Raw genomic sequence first — 20099 nt, forward strand, 5'->3', positions numbered from 1 at the left:
TAGCAAGGCTTCAAATGAAGCATAACACCTACCTGCAGTGAAAGATGATACACTGAAAATTTCTAACTACCTGCTGCCCTCTGCTGCCAAGCAGTAATACTGATTAAAATTCCCAGCTAATCTCTAACCACTTATATATATTCCATCTGTTCAGTTCCACTTTATAAAGGCCTTGCAAAGAAAAACCCAGTGTTCAATAAAGATTTGCAAGGAATAAATTAAAATGTAATCGTCCACAAAGGCCACTCACCAGAGCCCTTTTCTTCACGTACTTACCATCACACCTGCAGTACACATTATAAGCTTACTGCAGATACAGGAAATATAGTGAAGGGCATCCTACAGGCAAAAAAAATACTCAGAAATACAGAAAGATTGAGTTATAAGCAAAGAGTTTGTTTAAGGAAGGTTAATCCCACTCTTTAAATTATAGTGTGTTCCCACAGGGAATTGTACACTATATAAATGAGGCCAAAGATCTGAAGATGTCAAGTGAAAATTCTTCTGGCCAATTTTAGGAAAATTCAATTTGAGATTCTCCTATTAATTATTAGCAAAAAAACAAAAGTGACAGCATAACAAATACCATCCAATGGTGTCATCTGCAAATGTAAAAAGTATCCACATGATCTACTTGTCCTTTTCCAAGAACATCTAAAAATCTGGTCTAACTGGGAAATTGATGATTTTTAAAGCTGTCTGGTTTGAAGCCATTTCAAAATCTATGGCAAACTTCTGAGATTATGCCTTTAAGAGAGAATGATCATAAGAGAGCAGAGCACTTTTTCCTCCTTTTTCTTGCTCCAAAAGACTGATAAAGTACAATTTAGTTTCTTTTTCAGACTTTTTTGTCTTTTTTTTTTTGGAGGGGAGAAGGTAGGGCAATTGGGGTTAAGTGACTTGCCTAAGGTCACATGACTAGTTTTTTGTTAAGTGTCTGAGGCTGAATTTGAACTCAGGTCCTCCAGGGCTGGTGCTCTATTCACTGAGCCACCTAGCCATCCCTTTTTTCAGACTCTCAATTCCTTCCTGAGATCAGGAGTAAAACCAGTCAATAAAATCACTGGGCAGTGATTTTTAAAATTTTGTAACCAGGCTGTAATCATAACAATTGATGAACATATAAAGTGGGCTATTTAGATGCATATTTAAAAAAAAAAGATTTCAATTTAAGTTCCATTTCTTTAATATCACTTTGCATTTCCCCAACATACAAGTATTGCTCAAATGCCAACTGAATTGCTCAACAAAATAAGTCAAAAAAAGTTCAAAGATCACCACTGAAACTTCTGAAATATCAGTTTTATCCAAGATGTTTTATATCACTATAAAAAACCTCCTGGCAGCACAATTACCAAGAGTTCCACTCCTCATTACCAGAAATAATCACTTTTATACTCAAGTCATAAATTTTTTAAAAAAACTGACTTTAATTAATGAAAAATATGCCCCAAGAAGGCCAATCCTCCAGATCAAAGACTGCCAGAAGGGCCAACTAGGCTCCAAGGCATACTGGGAACATACCTATCACACTCTTGGCAAAAGAAGCCCGCTTCAGAGTTGCCAGACCCAAGTCTCCAATCTTGACTGATCCTGTTGGGCCAGTGATAAAGATGTTGTCACACTTAAGGTCCCGATGAATAATAGGTGGTGTTCGGGTATGAAGAAACTGAAGCCCTTTCAGAATCTGACGGCACCAGCTTCTCAGAACTTTGATCTTCATCACCTTAAACCTTTTCAGGTACCTGGAAGAAAAAGCAAACACCAAAGAGGTTGTCCATGATAAAAGTTCACTGCTTTGAAGTATTCCATTAAATTCTAACATAACAGAGATAACATTCTGAATATGATATTCCTAAGATAGAATGGCTTTAAAAGTTGGTGTGACTTTAATAAAAGGGCTTTAGACACTGATAGTTTAAAATTTTATTTTGTTATGGGTAGAGAAAAGATGTCTAATTTATCTTTCAAGTATAATATGAAGTTGTCAAAAAGATTTAAAAGAAGCAGATGCCCAGTAGATTAATTAAGTGTTACAAAATTGGCAATATTTCAAGTGAAAAAGATGGATGGTTAGTTAATGATAGTTCTGAAAAAACTCCCAATTGCAAAGCTACCAATTCATGTATGTGATGAGCTAGGGCATGAACATGACAGGAAACATCATGTGCCAGGCCAGTCAAACCACATTGGCTACAACCATACCTTAGAACCTAGTGGACACAGTTTGCTACCCTGAGCCCAGTAGCCCCAAGAACATCAGTGCCTCTCTGACCATTGATATTACTGGGAACAGCAAATTTTGCAGAGAAGTCATCCATTATACCTATCACTATCAAGAATAACAGATGAACTGCTGGTAGAGTTATGAACTGGTCCAACCATTCTAGAGAGCACTTTGGAAGTATGCCCGAAATAACAGCTATAAAACTGCACATATCCTTTGATCCAGCAATACCTCTACTAGATCTGTTTCCCAAAGAGATCGAAGAAAAAGGAAAAGGATTTATATATACAAAAATATTTTTAGCAGCTCTTTTTGTGGTGGCAAAGATTTGGAAACTGAGGGGATGCCCATCAACTGGGGAATGGCTGAACAAGTCGTGGTATGTGATTGTAATGTAATGCCATTGCGCTATAAGAAATGATAAGCAGAATGATTTCACAGAAACTTGGAAAGACTAATATGAACTAATGCGGAGTGAAGTGAGCAGAACCAGGAGATCATCACTGTACAATGAACAACTGTGAATGATTTTGCTCTTCTAGAAATACAATGATTCAAAGGGCTCATGATGAAGAATGCTATCTACTTATGGAATGTTGAGTGCAGGCTGAACTATTTTTCAATTTCTCTATTTATTTATTTTTTGGATTGAGTTTTCTGCCACAAAATGACAATCTGGAAAAGTGATTGTCATGATTGTACACGTATAACCTTTAGCTTACCATTTTAGGGATGTGGAAAAAAGGGAAGGAGAGAATTTGGAATCCCAATTAAAAACAAACGAATGTTTACAGGTAATTGGGGAAAAAATAAATTATTTTTTTGAAAATAAAAAAAAAAAGAATAACAGTTGACGAATTCTCCTAGAAACAGCAGCTTTCTGCTTCTAGAATGGATCCTATAAATATAGGGCAAAGGAACAACTTTTGTGGTGGGGAAATTTCCTTTGCAAATGCTGCAGCAGCTATACCTACTAAAGTTTTGGAAAAGAAAATTCAAACCACTGGAGTTCTTTGCCACTGACAAATGGTTCAACATTAGGAACCAATATGGTATTATTAATAGAAAAGATATTGAAGGAGATGCATCATTATGCGCTTTCCTTTCCTTCTAACCTGAAGTGGAAATCTATATATACTGTCTCCTCTTTTTTAGAATGTGAGCTCATTGAGAGAAGAGATAATCTTGCTTTTCTCTGTTTTCCTAGAATACAGAACAGAGCTTGCACAAGTGGTTAATAAATGCTTTTTAATTATTCATTCTTTCTACTGCTGTAATAATTTATGAGTTAAGGGATGAGTTTACCCCTCCACTACAATGGGGAAAAACAGGATTAAATTAACTTGTCTGTATACTAAATAGCATGCCCTAAAATGTCCTATAATACAGGTATTTTCAGTGTTATTTTCTTCCTTCTTAGAGGAAAAAAAATCAACACCAACATATTTTTAGTCACAGAGAACACGAAAATTAGATGAACAAAATTAGCCTTAAAAGGGTACCTTCCAATATTTGTGAAGTGGAGTAATTATCTTTAGATGAATGGCTATAGATAATCTAGATATAGGAACTATATCTATATCTACATATAGATTAAGAGCTGAGTTCTACTCCAATTTATAAAGTGAGCAACAAAGTCTTCCTTTGGTAGTCATCTCTAGGGCAGCGGAGTTTGGGGGTGGGAGATACATATCTACACAATAACTTTGTTGTATATCTGAAGGTAACTGCAAATTGTATGTCGCTGATTTGCAGTTTCAGGTGCAATTATCTTTTTTTTATTATACTGTGCTATGGAAATGCTTTAAATTAAAAACAAAAAACAAAGTCTTAAGGTTTTATTGAGGTCATATTTAACCGGATTAAATAAAATGTGGCATTCACAAATCAACAACTCAGGAAAAGAATATATTAATTCATTTTCTGACAACAAACTAATGACAAAAGGTAACTGGCTTAGCAGTCAAAATTATTACTGTAAAAGTAAGCACTTAGGTTTCTCTACTATGCTGGGCAAGCTCATTATGATGGTAAGAAGCAAAGTGGTCATTGGAAAGAATGCCATACATGGAGTCAAGAGGGGTCTAGGTTTGGATCACACACTTATTAGCTGTATAACCATGGACAAAAATAACTTCTCTGATCTTCAGTTTTCTCATCTGTAAAATGAGGTTTCTATTATGTACCTTCAATAAGGATGTGGGATCGTATAGATAACATATAAATTACTTTATATGGTACAATGAATGTCAACCATAATATGTTCTATTTTAAACCTGACACAGAAGTAGTACTCAATTTTGTATTATGTTGCTTAAATCTAAAAGGGATTCAATTGAGATGCTAGATTTAGAATTTAGAGATTTCTGCAAACTACATGGTGACCATAAGTCTTATTTCTTACAAATAATTTTAAGAACTTCCATAGCATTAGATTGGAAGTATAAACTAAAACTAGCAAGGTGGCATTTAATAAGGATAAATGCAAAGTCTTGTACTGGGTTTTTTTTTTTTAAAAGCAATTGGGATTAAGTAACTTCCTCAAGGTTACACTGCCAGTTATTTTGTGTGGGTGTTAAGTATCTGAGGCCGGAACCGATCCCAGGTCCTCCCTACTCTGGGGCTGGCTCTCTTACTCACTGTGCCACCTAGCTGCCCCTTGTACTGAGTTTTAAAAAGTTAGTTGCACAATTATAGTAGTTTGTGTGGAAAGGATAGTAGTTGTGTGAAAACATGCACACATACAAATACTTGGGATTTCTCTTGGTTGTTAGCTTAACAGTGTGATACATATAGCAGCAAAACAAAAAAACAAAAACTACTAATGCTAGGCTACATTAACATAAAATCCAGAATATAGTCGATCCCACTGTAACTGCAACTGTCATACAATGATAAACCCATTACATGACAATATTTTTTATGAAAATAACTATATTTTCTAAGAAAAAAATTACTAAGAAGAGTAGCATTGTTTTATATATTTTTTGCAAATTCTTTAATGTCTGACATAATAGATTAAGCTGGATCCTCCTATTTCTGCATTTGATTTGTTGCAACATGTTATATATGAAGAAAATTTGGCTTGATATGGATATGTAGTTGGAAAAGGGAAGAGCATTTTAATAGATTAAAAAAAAAGTCTTAGTATTAAGAAAATAATTTTAACCTCATGAACTCCAGGAAAGGATACTGGGAATCCCATGGACCTACAGACCATATTCTGAGAAATAGCCTATCTATATTATCTACAAGGAAATACCCTAGGTGATAAGGGATCAGCAACAACGGCTAGTCCCCAGCTATTCCTATCTGATATATTCCTTCATAGAGGTGAGAGGTCAGGCACTGATGTCAAGTAAGGAATATTACTTGGGAATGTCAAGAAAGAGAAGGCTTAGAGATCTAAGAATGAGAGGAAACTAGGCAGTTATATGCCATAGTATTTATCTTAAGGACTGTCATGTAAATTGAGATTAGTGACATTCTGCATAGCTCTAAAGAACTAAGCCCACAGATGGTGAGAGAAAAGCAGGTTTTGCCTTTGTAAAAATAAATAAATAGACAGACAGATAAATTGGAGAGTATGAATGGGTAGGCTCTTATATGACAGTGTTACTGGAAAGGTTCAGGGAAAGACTGGATAACTCGACCACTTTAAAACTGAGAATGATTCTTTCATATCAATTCAACCAAATACAAGTTATTTATCAAGTATTGGGCATTGTGTTGGCTGTGAGGATAAGGACAAAAATGATATACCTGAACTCAAGGAATTCATTCTACATGGGAGTGCAATGGATTTGGAAGAAAAGAAACTGACTGGGCAGAAAGTTTGGACCTCATGATCAGGGCCCTCAACCACACTGAAAGGGCCCTTCATTTGAAAAGCCTGCCAGCGGGAGCTCTGGGGCTGCCCCTCTCCTCATATGCCCCTGTAAAAGAATAAAAAACCCAGGGCTCCAATAACACAGGGTCACTCTTTCATCTAGAGACATCCCAAAGTAAGATGAGCATGGCAAGAAGGCTCCTTTTCTCCCTGTATGTGCCACCTCCTTTTTTATTCCTCCTCTCTACTGTTTTGTGTGTGTTCCTGTGTGTGTCCATACGTGGCTGCACCAGTGGACAGGACTGCCAATTGTTCCCATACCTGCAACTCCCCTAACCAGGCTAATAAACAGTTGTAATGATTAGCATTCCGGGTGTCCCTCTCTCCTTTGCAGAATCTGGAATTCAAACCCACTGGTTTGTTTCAATCAGCTCAGAAACATTCTGAGTAAATGAAACACAGGTGAGTACATGAAAATACAGAATAAACACAAAATAAAAAATAAATACAAAGTGATTTTTGGAGGGGGGTACCGACAACTGGGGAAATGGGGGAAGGCCTTCTATAGGAATCAGCATTTGATTGGAGACTTTAAGGAATCTACCTAGGGGCTATAAGAAGCAGAGAGGAAGTGGAAGAATACTCCAGACATGGCTTACAAAAACATGGAGAAGGGAGACAGAATGCCATGAATGGGGAATAGCTGTAAGTAGTTCAGTTTGTCTGAAATAAAGTAAGGAGAAATAATGTGTAATCAAACTGGAAAGATAAGGTAGATTTAGATTATGAAAGTCTTTAATTGCCAGAGAGGTTTGTATTTTGGAGTCTATGAGGACTGGAATTTCTTGAACAGGGTGGAAACATGGTCAGACATGCTATGTTAAGGAAGTATTGGAGAGGGAAGAAGTCAAATGTAGGGAGACTAATTACAAATGAGAGGTGAAGAAGACCTCCAAGAGGCCTTCTTAAACAACTAGTAATATGAACAAAAAGGGTCACGTGGAGATTAAGATGTCTATAAAAAACAACTGATTGTTAATGTAAGCTCCTCGATAGCAGGGACTACCTTACTTTTGTCTTAGAGCTGAGCACCGGTGCTTAGCACATAGCTGGTATTTAATAAATGCTTGTTGACTGATGAAAATGATCAATCAAGATTACAGAGAACTGAGCTAATATGCTACCCTCCTCTCATTAGAGAAGTAGTATATTACAGGTGCAGAATGAGGTATATGTTGTTAGACATGGTTAATGTTGCAGTTTTTGCTTAACCATAGTTCTTTGTTAAGTTGGTTCTTTTAAGGGAAAGTGATATTTCTTGAAGTTCTTTTTTAAAAGTCATCAATAAAAGCATCAAAAATTTCTTTTCTTTCCTTTTTTTTTCTTAAACAGACACACAGTATTCAGAAAAAGGGAGGTAAAATTCCTGCTGAACTCTGCCTCAATCAGATCACAGTTGAAGTGCCCTATCTTTAGTCATTGGAACTATAGGGAAGGGCCTTAAGTTCATGCTACATGAAGACTGATTGAAAGAACTAAGGAGAGGAAAGAAGAGAAGACTCTGGTTGGGGCATGACACTACAGCTGAGTTCATGTAACTGAAGGTCTATCATGTGGAAGAGGGGTTAGATTTATGGGGAGAGGGGGAAAGTGTACTGAGATGGCAGTAGGAATAATGGGTATTAAGTACTGATGGAATCCTAATAAAGCTGTCTCCAGTCCCAGTATTCTAACTTCCTTATAAGGCCCCACTGAAGAGCAGGCCTACTGCCCCTACCTAGCCATCACTGCACTCCCAAATCAGTATTCTAACTTCTTCATATATGCTTCATTGCTCACAAGAACAACAGCTATGTCCACGAACTCATATTCCTCACAGAAAAGTAGGTGTGTCCATGTGATGGGATCCTAGCCTCTAGCTAGCCACTTCCCCCAGACTCATTCCTCATATTTCCTACAGAAACAGCAGGTGTGTCCATGCACTCAACCACAACCACATCTCAGACAGGACCACAATACTGAGCCAATCAGAAAGTAGCACCACCAAGATAACTGAGCAGGATGTGGACTCCAAAACAAGAGAGGAGACTTTCCCTAAGTAGGCACCTGCACAGTAATAGCAAAAGCTATCCTTCAGGCGAACTTGTGACATAGGAAGGCTTATTACAATATCATTATCATACATACATACCCCCCAAATGGGTTTTCCTGTATGCATTGTGGATAATCTTGCATGCTGTGATTGGGACCCCACTCCTATTACCTAATCCCTTAACAAATCCCTCCTCCCTTTTTAATATTCATAATTTCTATTATATAACTGTATATTTACCCTATAGAAATCTATCTTGCTTTCCCTGAAGTTGCTGGTTCCTCTTGGAACTTAGACCACTTCATGAGAAGCAGCAATTTCAATAAATGACTTGGATTAAAGGTGAGAGTTCCACCACAACACATCATGAAACTGCAACAATTACAGAGAGGAAAATTTAGACTTGATGTAAGGAAAAACTTTCTAACACTGATAACTCTACAAAAATGGCATTGGGTCACTCAGAGAGGTAATGAATTCCCCCCTCATTAGAGGTCTTCAAACAGAGGCTGGATGGCCACTTCTGTTATAGAGGCGGATTCGCTAGGGGATATGATTTGGACTCGATGGCCACAAAGAAACCTTCTAACCCCTAGAAATATGTGATGCTATGATTTTAAGGCTACTGATGATAAGCATAAGGCGGAAGAAAGCAAGCAGAAGCAGAAAAACAATTTATACTAAAAATATCAATTATCCATTTTTATTTTCTGTCATTCTTTCTATTTCTTATTTGATCATGAACTTTCTCCTATCAATAGATCTGATGGATAATTTTTTTCCCATATTTCCCTAATTTGTTTATGATATGACCTTTTTTTGGAGAGATGTGTTGCTCTAAACTTAATTTCTTACCTACTGCTCATTTTCCCAGTCCTTATCATTGCAGTTGGGGTTTTTATGTTTATCAAAGACTAGAGTACTAGAAACATATGCTTTTGCATATTCTATAGCTAATATGTTCCACTAATTGATACCTATTTTGTAACTATTACCAAATTACTGAGAATTTTCTCATTGTACCACATAGTTTGAGATCTGGCACCACTGGGCCCCCTTTATTCCCACTTCTTTTCATACTTCCCTTGAGATTCTCCACTTACTGTTCTGCCTCCATGTGAATTTTATTATTATTTTTCCTAGTCCTACAAAGTAATTCTTTGGTAGTTTTATTGGTACAGCATTAAATAAACGGGTTTAGGCACTACTGTTATTCTTATTATATTGACTCATTCTACCGATAAGCAATGAATATTTTTAATAGTTTTATTTATTTTTATTTTTTTGCTTTTTTGGAGGGGGGAGGGTAGGGCAATTGGGGTTAAGTGACTTGCCCAAGGTCACACAGCTAGTTTTTGTGTTAAGTATCTGAGGCTAAATTTGAACTCAGGTCCTTCTGACTTCAGGGCTGGTGCTGGCCACCTAGCCTCCCCTAGCAATGAATATTTTTGCCAATTATTTAGTTCTGCCTTTATTTCTGTAAATAAAATATAATATAAATAAAATAATGATATTTATAAATAATATAATAAAAAACCAACATTTGTAAAGCACCTAGCAGATTGCCTGACACATAGCAGGCACTATATAAATGGTATAGTTATATTTACGTAGTTCTTGTATGCGCGTATATGTATATTAGAAGGCAGACTTCCAAGTATTTTATACATTCTGTAGTAATTTTAAAAGTTATTTCTCTATTTTTTCCTGCTGGCTTTAACTGATGTTATATAGGCAATTCACAGTTCACCAACCAAGGTCTTTGCTCCAAGTAACTTTTGAAGGGAAAAAAACAGGCCCAAGCTTGATACTTGAGCTCTTGCCCTCAAGGCCTAGCAGAGTGCAACACTTCTACCCCAGAGGTTTCCTGTCCTGCTCCCTCTGTTCCTCAGTTTTCTGGCCCAGCACTGGTGGTTCAACACAACTACCACACTGGTGCTATGGGGTTGACTGCAAGCCCACATACTGGGCCCTTGAGTGGGCTATTGTAGCCTTGCTACTAGTATCTCAGTGAGTGGTAGGGAGGGTTTCTGAGTAAGCTCAGGACAGACATCAGTTCACTAGTATCCTAGACCATGGAGCCAATTAAAGTTGCTTTATTTTTGGTAAATAATTTTTATTTTGGAGAGGTTTGAAAGGTCACATAGAAAAATGTCTAGTTTTCCATCTTATCTGTCATGTGACCCTATCAGCTAAGGTCTTTAAAAGAAGATCTCTGAGAATTTTAAAGAGACATTGATAAAAACACAATAATAGTAGGAAAATTGAATATTCCTCTTGTATTAATAATAATAAATTATTATTAATACTGGATATTAATGCTGGATAAATCCAATGGAATGATAAACACAAATGAAAATATGGAGCAGAACAAATTATTGGAAAAATTAGATTTAACCAACCTTTTAGCAACTTGTGAATGAGAAAATTATATTCTCTCATTACATTTATGTACCTCATATCACCTAAAATCCCAGAGTGCTTTTATAAAAATGGACTGTGTTAAGGTATAAAAGAATCCCACTCAAATGGATTTAAAACTGTATTGATTCATAAGATCCCTCCAATGATGCAGATCCTAACTTATCCATCTAATGCCTGCCCATCCTATGTTAAGAGAGACAAATAGGGAACCTACTTTATATGCTTAAGGGCATCATACACAATAAAAAAAAATAAACATACCAAATGAGCACTGTGCCACTGCAGCTTCCTGAAAGTGGAGTTGGACCAAGAAAGGTCTCTTACTCAACTCTTTCCTCATCACTATTCTGCCAAAAGAGTGGTTGACCTTAGAGCTCAGTTCAAACTTGGGGTTAATGAACTAACCTGGAACCATAATAAAGACAATTAGCAATGATGGCCCCCAGTGACTGACCTCAATGAAACCACAAACTCTGGGCACTTATGGTTATTTCAGTGTCCATGCTCTCTTCCCACATTTTGAAAAGAAAAGACTCTCATAACCTGGATGAGATAGAACTCACCAACTCTGGACTCCTAACAGATTTTTCCATTTGCCCTGCAACTGACCTACTTGTTGCTGATGAAATTGTAAACTTGCAGGTTAACTGTTTTCCCCAGAAATCTGGCAGGATACAATAAAAGTTACAAAAGTAATTAAATCTCTTGACTCAATTTCCTTACTGGGTATATACCCTGAATTTATTTTTGTTTATAAAGTGGAGCCTATTAAAATATTTTAATAGCAACATTAATATAACTGAGAACAAACTATAGTTCTAATTGCAAAAAAGTGAAAGTAACCTCTATGTCCATCAACAGGAGAACTGAACAGTTTGGTTGTGGAACATTAATAATGAGGTACATTAATGTAATGAGAGAATATAATGCAATAAGTCAAGTGTAAAGAACATACAGAAACCTGTAAAGACAATTTATAAAAAGAGTACACATTATGAATTTGAGAGGAAAAAAGTGAGAATCAACAAAGAATCCCAGTAGTAACTTAGAATGAGTCACTTAAAAATGTTTAAAATATTCATTGAAAGATATGTAGGCACTGGGGCATAAAGATCCACCGTGCCTTACTGGAAAGTCAGAGGGGGTATGGGAGAAGATGTGGGAGAGAGCATATGGGAGGAGGGGATATCCAGTGGGATCGCTATTTTGAGGTGGTGGGTAGGGGAAAAACAGGGAGAAAATTTGTAACTCAAAATCTGGCGGAAATGAATGATGTAAACTAGAAGTTAATAAAGCATACGCTTAAAAAAATAGTCTGAAAAAAATATTCATTGAAATTAATCAATTTAAACATAGTTATAAAGCACATTTAATTATTATACTGATTCAATACTGATAGTTTGTCTTAAATCTTTTTCTGCAAGTGAGGTCAATATCCCCAGCACTGTTTAACAGTTTCCTGAAGGTGACTGGCCATCAAATATATACTGAACTAATAACGAAATAATTCCAAATTTCTCTTTTTGTGTTTATCCGTCATTCACAGTGATTCTTTACATATTCACTGATATGCTCAACAAAACTGAAAGTGAACACAAATCAATGAGAAATTACATCACAAAAATTAACTGAAAAATAAATAAATAAATATTAGGGATTTTCGTGTTTAGTGAGACATATTTGACAATAGGGTCAAAATGTTTGAAAAAAAAATAACAACAATGTGTCTGTGGTAGCTAGGTGGTACAGTGGATAGAGTACTGGCCCTAGAGTCAGTAGGACTTGAGTTCAAATTCCACCTCAGACATTTGACACTTACTACCGTGTTTCCCCGATAATAAGACCTATCCTGAAAATAAGCCCTCCCCTTACTGTGTAAGATTCCTCTAAAATAAGCCCTCCCCCGAAAATAAGCCCTATTGAGATTGCTACTGTAGTGAAGGTGATCTCCTGCGCTACACGCTACACTACAGTACCCCCTGTATGCACCGCACCCCCCGTGAAACGCAAGCCGCGCTCTGAGCTGCATCCAATCAGAGCTGCAGCAGTGAGCGCGTCATCCTGTTCTTCCCCAGTGATTTGCTTATTGAATAAAGGTACATTTTTTGGTTCACATTTACCTGTTTATTAAAATTGCTGTCAATGTTCATTAAAATAAGCCCTCCCCTGAAAATAAGCCCTCTGGTGCTTTTCTGTCCAAAAAAAATAAATAATAATAATAAGACAGTGTCTTATTATTGGGGAAACACGGTAGCTATGAGACCCTGGGAAAGTCACTTAACCCTAACTGCCTCACCAAAAAATCCCCAAACCAAAAATATTCGTTTTTTAAAACAGACTTCTCCTCTTGGAAGCTACATTTTTTATTATAAGCAAAAGCAAAGGTCATCAAATCTAGTCAAGACTATCTCAACATGAGGAGAGCAGAAACAGGAGAACATTGTATACAATTATAGACACATCATATCTGTGATGGCTGTCTTTGATAGGCTGGGCTCCCCTCAGCAATGCAAGGTTATAAGACAAGTCCAAAGGACTCATGACTGAAAAAGTTATCCACATCCAGAGAAAGGATTATGGAGTCTGAATGCAGATTGAAGAAAACTACTTACTCTTTCTCTCTTTTTCGTTTGTTTTGTTTCTTCTTTCTCATTATTCATTCCATTGGTTATAATTCTTCTTTACAATCTCACTAATATTTTATGTGAATGTAATGTAGAAGCTATATCGGATTGTATGCCGCCTCGTGGTAGGGGGTGGAGAAAATTTGGAACTCAAAATCTTGTGGAACTGAATGTTGTAAACTGATAGTGAATAAATTTAAAAGAGAGTATCTCAACAAGTGTTCCAAAAAACTTAATTAAAAAAAATTGTATTTACTATTTTAGGGTTTTTTTTTCCTTTTTCTTTTCTTTTTTTTTTTTTTAAAGCAATCGGGGTTAAGTAACTTGCTCAAGGTTACAAGGCCAGTTATTTCTGGGTGTGGTGCTAAGTATCTAAGCCCAGATTCGATCCCCAGGACTCCCGACACTGGAGCCGGTGCTCTTACTCACTGTGCTACCTGGACGCCCCTTATTTTAGGGTTTAAGTTACCAAACCATTAGCACATTATTCAAATTGCAGAAGGGATAATCTTTAATCAGCTAAAAAATCTCCCTCCAAGTCAGAAATTAACAATGGTATTTTAATATTTGTTTTTATTTGCACTTCTCTTATTAGTAATTTGGAACATTTTTTCACAGAGTTTTTGGTAGTTTGCATTTCTTCCTGTAAGAAATGCCTATTCATATCATATGAATACACATTCATAACTATTATTTATTGTTTGGGGAAAGACTCTTGTTACACATTTGTAACAATTCTCAATAACATCTTGTAGAACAGACTTTTGCCAGGGACATTTGATGCAAAGGTTCTTTCCTCCTAGTTGTTTCCCTTCTAATTCTAATTGCACTGACTTTTCCCATGCAAACACAATAACAATCTTATGTAACTGAAACTGTGCATTTTATCTCTTGTGTTCATCTCCATCCTGTGTGAAGAATTCTTTCCTGAACCATATCTGTGGAAAGTGTATCTTTCTCTGTTCTTCTAAATTTTTTTTTATGATGATATGACCCTTTATATCTAGGTCATATAACAATTTAGAGATTATAGTATATGATGTGAGGTATTGATCTAAGCCAAATCTTTGTTGTACTGCTTTCCAATATTCTGAATCACTTTGTTCAAACAATGAAACAGTAGCTGTCGTACTTGGGCTTACTGGACACTAAACTACTACATTAAGTTACTTCTGTATCTTTTAAACCTATCTATTCCAGTTATCCACTCTTCTGTAGTTTTAAACCAATGCAACTTTTGGGGGAAATGATTACTCCTTTGTAATACAGTTTGAAATCTGGTACTGTAAGGTTCCCTTCCTTTCTACTTTCTTCTCATTACTTCTTTTGAGATTCTTGACCTTTTAATCCTCTAAATGAATTCTGCTGTACTGTTTAAGTCTATTGGTAGGCTAATTAAATATGGCACTGAATCAATATTAATTTAAGCAGCAGTGTCATTTTTACACTAGCCCAAACCAATAATAAGTAATAAATCTCTGAAATTATTTAAGTTTTTATTTTTGTAAAGATCTTTGAAATTAAACAATCTATTTTATGTCTGTCTTAGCAGGCGATTAAGACTCCCAAATATTTTACATATTCTATATTAATTTTGAATGGAATTTCTTTTTCTGTCTCTTCCTGCTGAGTTTTGTGAATATACAAAAAAGTGGAATCTTTCTGTGGGCTTCTTTTTATATCATAGTACATTACTAAAGTTATTTCAATTAATTTTAAAACTGAATTTCTATTGTTCTATGAATATAATTTGTAAACAGCAATAAACTGTTTTATCCATCTATTCTCTCAATTTATGATATCTTATTACACTAAGCAAGTATTTCTAGAGGTATATCAAATAATCATCTTGACCATGGATGTCATTGCTTTATTCATTATCTTAACAGAAAAACTTCTACCATGTCTTCAGTAAAAAAAAAAGCTAGGTAAGTTTTATCAAAAAGGAAGTCTATTACTTCTATGTATTCTAGTATTTTTAATAAAAGCAGGTATTGCATTTTGTCCAAAATATTTTCTGTATTCACTGTTATGATCACGTGATTTTAAATTATTATTATTTTTTTTTATCACTGAGATAAAATTGTGTTTATGGTTTCCTGAACTAACTTTGCTTTTCTGGTATAAATCCAACCTGGTCATAATAGCATAGAAGCCATAATACCTGTATAGCCTCATACAGCCTATAACCTCTTTGTTAATATTTTATTCAATATTTTTATATTCATTTGATACATTCTTCTATAATTATCTTTCTCTGTTTTATCTATCTACACTTTGGGTATCAGGTTCATAGGTTTGTCTCATAGAAGGCATTTGGTAGGATGCCACCCTTCCCTATTTTTGCCAATAATTTATTTGAGTAAAATTGTTCTTTGTATGTTTGACAGAATTCATTATCTGATTGTGCTTTTTTTCCCCTCTGGGAGTTAATTTATGACTTGTTCAATTTCTTTTCCTGATATTGGATTTTTAAAATAACTATTTCTTCTTTGGATCATCTGTGTTTATATATATATATAGTTGGGTTTTTTTTGCCTTTTGTTATTGGAGGGCAATTGGGGTTAAGTGACTTGCCCAAGGTCACACAGCTAGTTTTTGTGTTAAGTGTCTATGAGGCCGGATTTGAACTCAGGTCCTCCTGACTACAGGTCTGATGCTCTATTCACTGTCCCACTAGCCACCCCCTGTGTTTATATTTAAAAAAAATAATGATTCTTTTAAAAATTATGGGAAATTTCCATTGGGAAATAAGTGAACAAAATAGTTTCTACTAATTTCCTTTCATCATAATGTAATTTCTATTTTTATTGTTGCCTTATTTGAAGTCATGATTGCTATACCTCTACTTTTTTTTTATTCATCTGAAGCATTAGGTCCACCCTCTGATGTTAGAATGTGTCTTACTTGTGACTATTCTATTCCTATCTTCTGTCTTAAACACTACCTCTCCCTTTCCTTTCCTATTTCCCTGCTGAATTTAATGTGTTTCTATACTATCTCTTTATGTTCAACCCACCTTTACTGGGTAGAGAAAAGAGTAACATTTATGAGATATCCTATTTCCTGACTATTCCTTTATGTATATTCTTATGCACTTGAGTTTGTTTTACTATGTTTTTTCTGTGACCCTAGAAGGTAGTGGAATTCTGAAGTTATCTATTGGAAGAGAAGTGCTTCATCATCATTTAGTCCCTTGCAATTGCTCAAATAAGTCAGTCAAAAAGCATTTACTATGTGCCAGGTGATGCATAAAGTACTACGGAGTGCAAAGAAAGGCAAAAAATGGTTTCTGCTGTCAAAGAGCATACATTCGAATGGGGGAGACAGCATATATAAATAACTAGGTACATACAAAATATACACAGCAGATGGAAGGTAATCTAAAAGGGTGTTTGTTTGTGTGTGTGTGGAGGCAGTACATTAGCATCTAGGGATACCAGGAAATGTCTCCTGCAGAAAGTTGAGATTTCACCTGAATCTTGAAGGAAGCTAAGGAAACTAAGATGTGGAAGTAATGAGTCAGCATTCCATGCATAGGGAACAACCAGTGAAAAGGCATGGATAAAGGAGATAGTGGATCATGTTAAGGGATTAAAAAAAACTAAGACAATGTAGCTAGATCCCAGAGTACATGAAAATATATATAATGTTAGAAGACTGAAAAAATAGGAAGAGACCAGGTATTATAGCTTTAAATGCCAAAGAAATTATATTTGATCCTAAGGGGCCACTGTAGCTTAAGAGCAGGGGATTGACATGGTCAGAATTTAGAAAAATCACCTTGGCAGCTGAGCTGAGGATGGATTGGAATAAGGAAGGTCTTAGTCAGGAAGGCTATTTTATTGTAAAAATTCTGGTAAAAAGTGATGAGAAACTGAATCAGGGTCATGGCTACCTGACTAGAAAGAAGGGGACACATGGGAGAGTTTTGCAGGAAAGAAACAAGTGTGGGCTGAGTGAGAAGAGTTAAGTGAAGATGTTGTAAACCTGTGTGGGAGAACGCACAACCAACCCCACCCTCTCCAACCCCCTCTTTCCCCCAGCAATCAGAAAAGGTTGGAAAGAAAAGCAGGATTGGCAAGAAAGATAATTGTTTTGAATATGCTAAATTTAAGTGATCTACAGGGCAGCCAGTTTGAAATGTGTAAGAAGCAGTTGGTAATATGGGACTGGAACTCAAGAAAAAGACTAGAGTGAGATATATAAATCTGGGAATTGTTTCACTGAAGTTAACTTATAAGATCACCAAATGAGATAGGACAGAATGAAAAGAGAAGAGGACCCAGGTCAGTGTTAGGGGATAACCTTGGTTGGAGGGTATGACATAGATTCTCTTCAGGCAAGGAGACTGAGGAATATTCAGACAGACAGGAAACCTGGAAAGAACAAAAACTTAGAAAGGTGAGAGTATTCAAGAGGAGATGGTGACCAATAATATCAAATTCAGAAGGGAAGTCAAGGAGAATGAAGACTGAGAAAAGGCATCAGATTTGGCAGTTAACAGTTAAGCAATCACCGTTAACTTTTGAGATGGCAATTTCAGTTGAATGCTGAGGTCAGAAACCAAATAACAGAGGGTTCAGAAGAGTGACAGGAGAAGTGTTGGCACAGAACATAGGAGGTTTTGTCAAGAAGGTTAGCCATGAAGGGGAGAAGAGATAGGGGACAACAGTTAATCTCAGAAAAAGTGAACATTTTTTTAAGGATGGGAGAATCACAGGAATGTCTGGAGGTATCAGGGAATGAGCCAATAGGCATGATGAGACTGAAGAGAAGACATTTCGCTGCTGCTGCTTTATTGTTTCAGTCACGTCCAACTCTCCATAGTACCTTTCTGGGGTGTTCATGGCGGAGTGGGTTGCCATTCCTTCTCCAGTTCATTTTACAGATGAGGAAACTGAGGCAGATAGGATTAAGTGACTTGCCCAGGTGTCACACAGTATTAAGTGTCTGAGGCCAGATTTAAACTTGGGTCTTCCTTTCTCCTGGCCTAGCACTCTATCCATTTCACAACCTCAATGCCCTGATAGTGGGAGCAATTGGCTGGAGAGGCCAGGAGGGGATGACAAAAAGAAGACTTTACGCTTGATCCTGGAAGTAACAGGGAACCACTGGGACTCATTGAGTGGGGGTGGGGGTGTGTGTGACATGGTCAGACCTATACTTTAGAAAAACATTGGCAGCTAAGTGGAGGACAGAATGGAGTGGGTAGAGACTAGAGTCAAGGAAGATATAGTTTGAAGGTTATTATTGCAAAAGTTCAGATGAGAAGTGCTAAAGTCACTAAAGTCACAATTAGTATTGTGACTGGAGAGCAGGGGACACATGGAAGATATGCTGTAGAGGAAAACTATACTTGACATAATGAAGAGTCGATGATAAAGTGAAGCTGAGAACCTGAGTAACCGAGAAGACAGGAGGTTCTTTGACAGTAACAGGAGAGCTGAGAAGAAGGCAAGGCTTGGAAAAGATCATAAGCTCTGTTTCAGATATTTTGAGTTTGAGATTACTAGGGGAGATCCATCTGAGATATCCAAAATATAACAGATGGGACATGGACTGGAGCTGGATAGTAGACCTGGGAATCACCTACCTTTAGATGACACCTTTTGAATCCATGGAAGCTAATGAGATAATCAAGGAAGATAAAGAAAAGGGCCCAGGACAGAGCCTTGGGAGACAGTCAAAACTAGTGGGCATGATAAGAAGATCCAGCAAAGGAGACTAAGAAGTATCATTCAGACAGGCAGAAGCAGAGACAGACAGAATACGGTGTCACGAAAACTTAGAATGGAATATTCAAAAGGTGGTAATCTATAATGTCAAAGATTGTGAAGTCACTAAGTATGAGAACTAAGAAATGGCCTTAGATTTTCTTTAGCAGCAACCCATAAACAGAATATATTTTGTATCTTTTTTCTCAACAGCAAGTGGCAGCAGAGAGCACTCCAGCTCTAAATGGCCAACAAAAAATGACAGAAAGAGGCGCAAGTTATATTCCTTCTGATACAGCTTCAAAATCTTCCCTGTGCCCAGCTCTTCTGCTTTCTAACTGTCTTGTTAGTTCAGTAGCTAGATCTTCTGCGTCAACAACTCCATCTCAGTTGATGGTTACTAACCAAATTTTTATGTTTTGTCTACAACCAGGTAAATTACATCTGTCCTATAATTACAAAACAGTTCTGATAGTCATATTTCCCCAGTTTTTAATCTAAAAGTTTTCCAATTCTTCAACTGTAAATTATTAAAGCAGGCCATGTTTTTTATTCATTCCAATGTCCAACAGCTTTTCATACGAAAACAAGCAATAGCTAAGAACAGAACTCTACATCAAACAACTTTCTCTTAGAACCCTTAAAGTTGACCTATGACCCAGGCAAGTAAACATCAAGACAGACAATTCATCAACTGCTCTTCTCAGAGCGGAGACAAGCCCCAACTATACTAACATAATAAAAAAATATAATACCCTCAAAATGAATGTATATATTTAGTGCTATGCCAGACTACCAAGGGGTCACTTTATAGAGATAGATAAAATAATAACAAAAATCATATGTAACAAAAAGTCTAGAATTTGAATAAAAAAAAGGAATGAAGTAAGGTGAGCAGTACAAAGATTCACACCATCTTTTAAACGTGGTAATCATCAACCATTTAGCACAGTGCCTGACACATAGTAGGCACTTAACCCATGTTTACTAACTGATAAATGCTTGAATTAGGAGGGTAAGAAAAGAAATATATATCAATGGAACAAAGTAAGCAGATACTCATGAATAATCAAGCCTAACAGACAGCACAGTTCAGCACCCTGGACTGGGGAGGGGCGGGGGGGGGGGGGAAGAAAGGGGAGGAGGCAGTGGGGAAAGGACCTCTTTCAAATCCTATTTTTGATAT

General features: G+C 36.5%; 1 protein-coding gene across 3 annotated transcripts in view; it reads right to left on the reverse strand.

Annotated features, from left to right (window-relative positions):
* The window catches only part of WNK1 (WNK lysine deficient protein kinase 1), a 165285-nt gene that overhangs the window by 70176 nt on the left and 75010 nt on the right, over window positions 1–20099 (reverse strand). For all 3 annotated transcript variants that reach the window (XM_069094353.1, XM_069094354.1, XM_069094355.1), the window contains exon 3: window positions 1525–1745. In XM_069094353.1, the coding sequence (XP_068950454.1) occupies window positions 1525–1745 (221 nt within the window). The remainder of the gene's footprint in view (window positions 1–1524; window positions 1746–20099) is intronic.

The sequence above is a fragment of the Petaurus breviceps genome, unplaced genomic scaffold (assembly GCF_028583685.1).
Source record: "Petaurus breviceps papuanus isolate PSGF00001 unplaced genomic scaffold, PetGlider_PUasm1.0 216, whole genome shotgun sequence".
NCBI classification, from domain to species: Eukaryota; Metazoa; Chordata; class Mammalia; order Diprotodontia; family Petauridae; genus Petaurus; species Petaurus breviceps.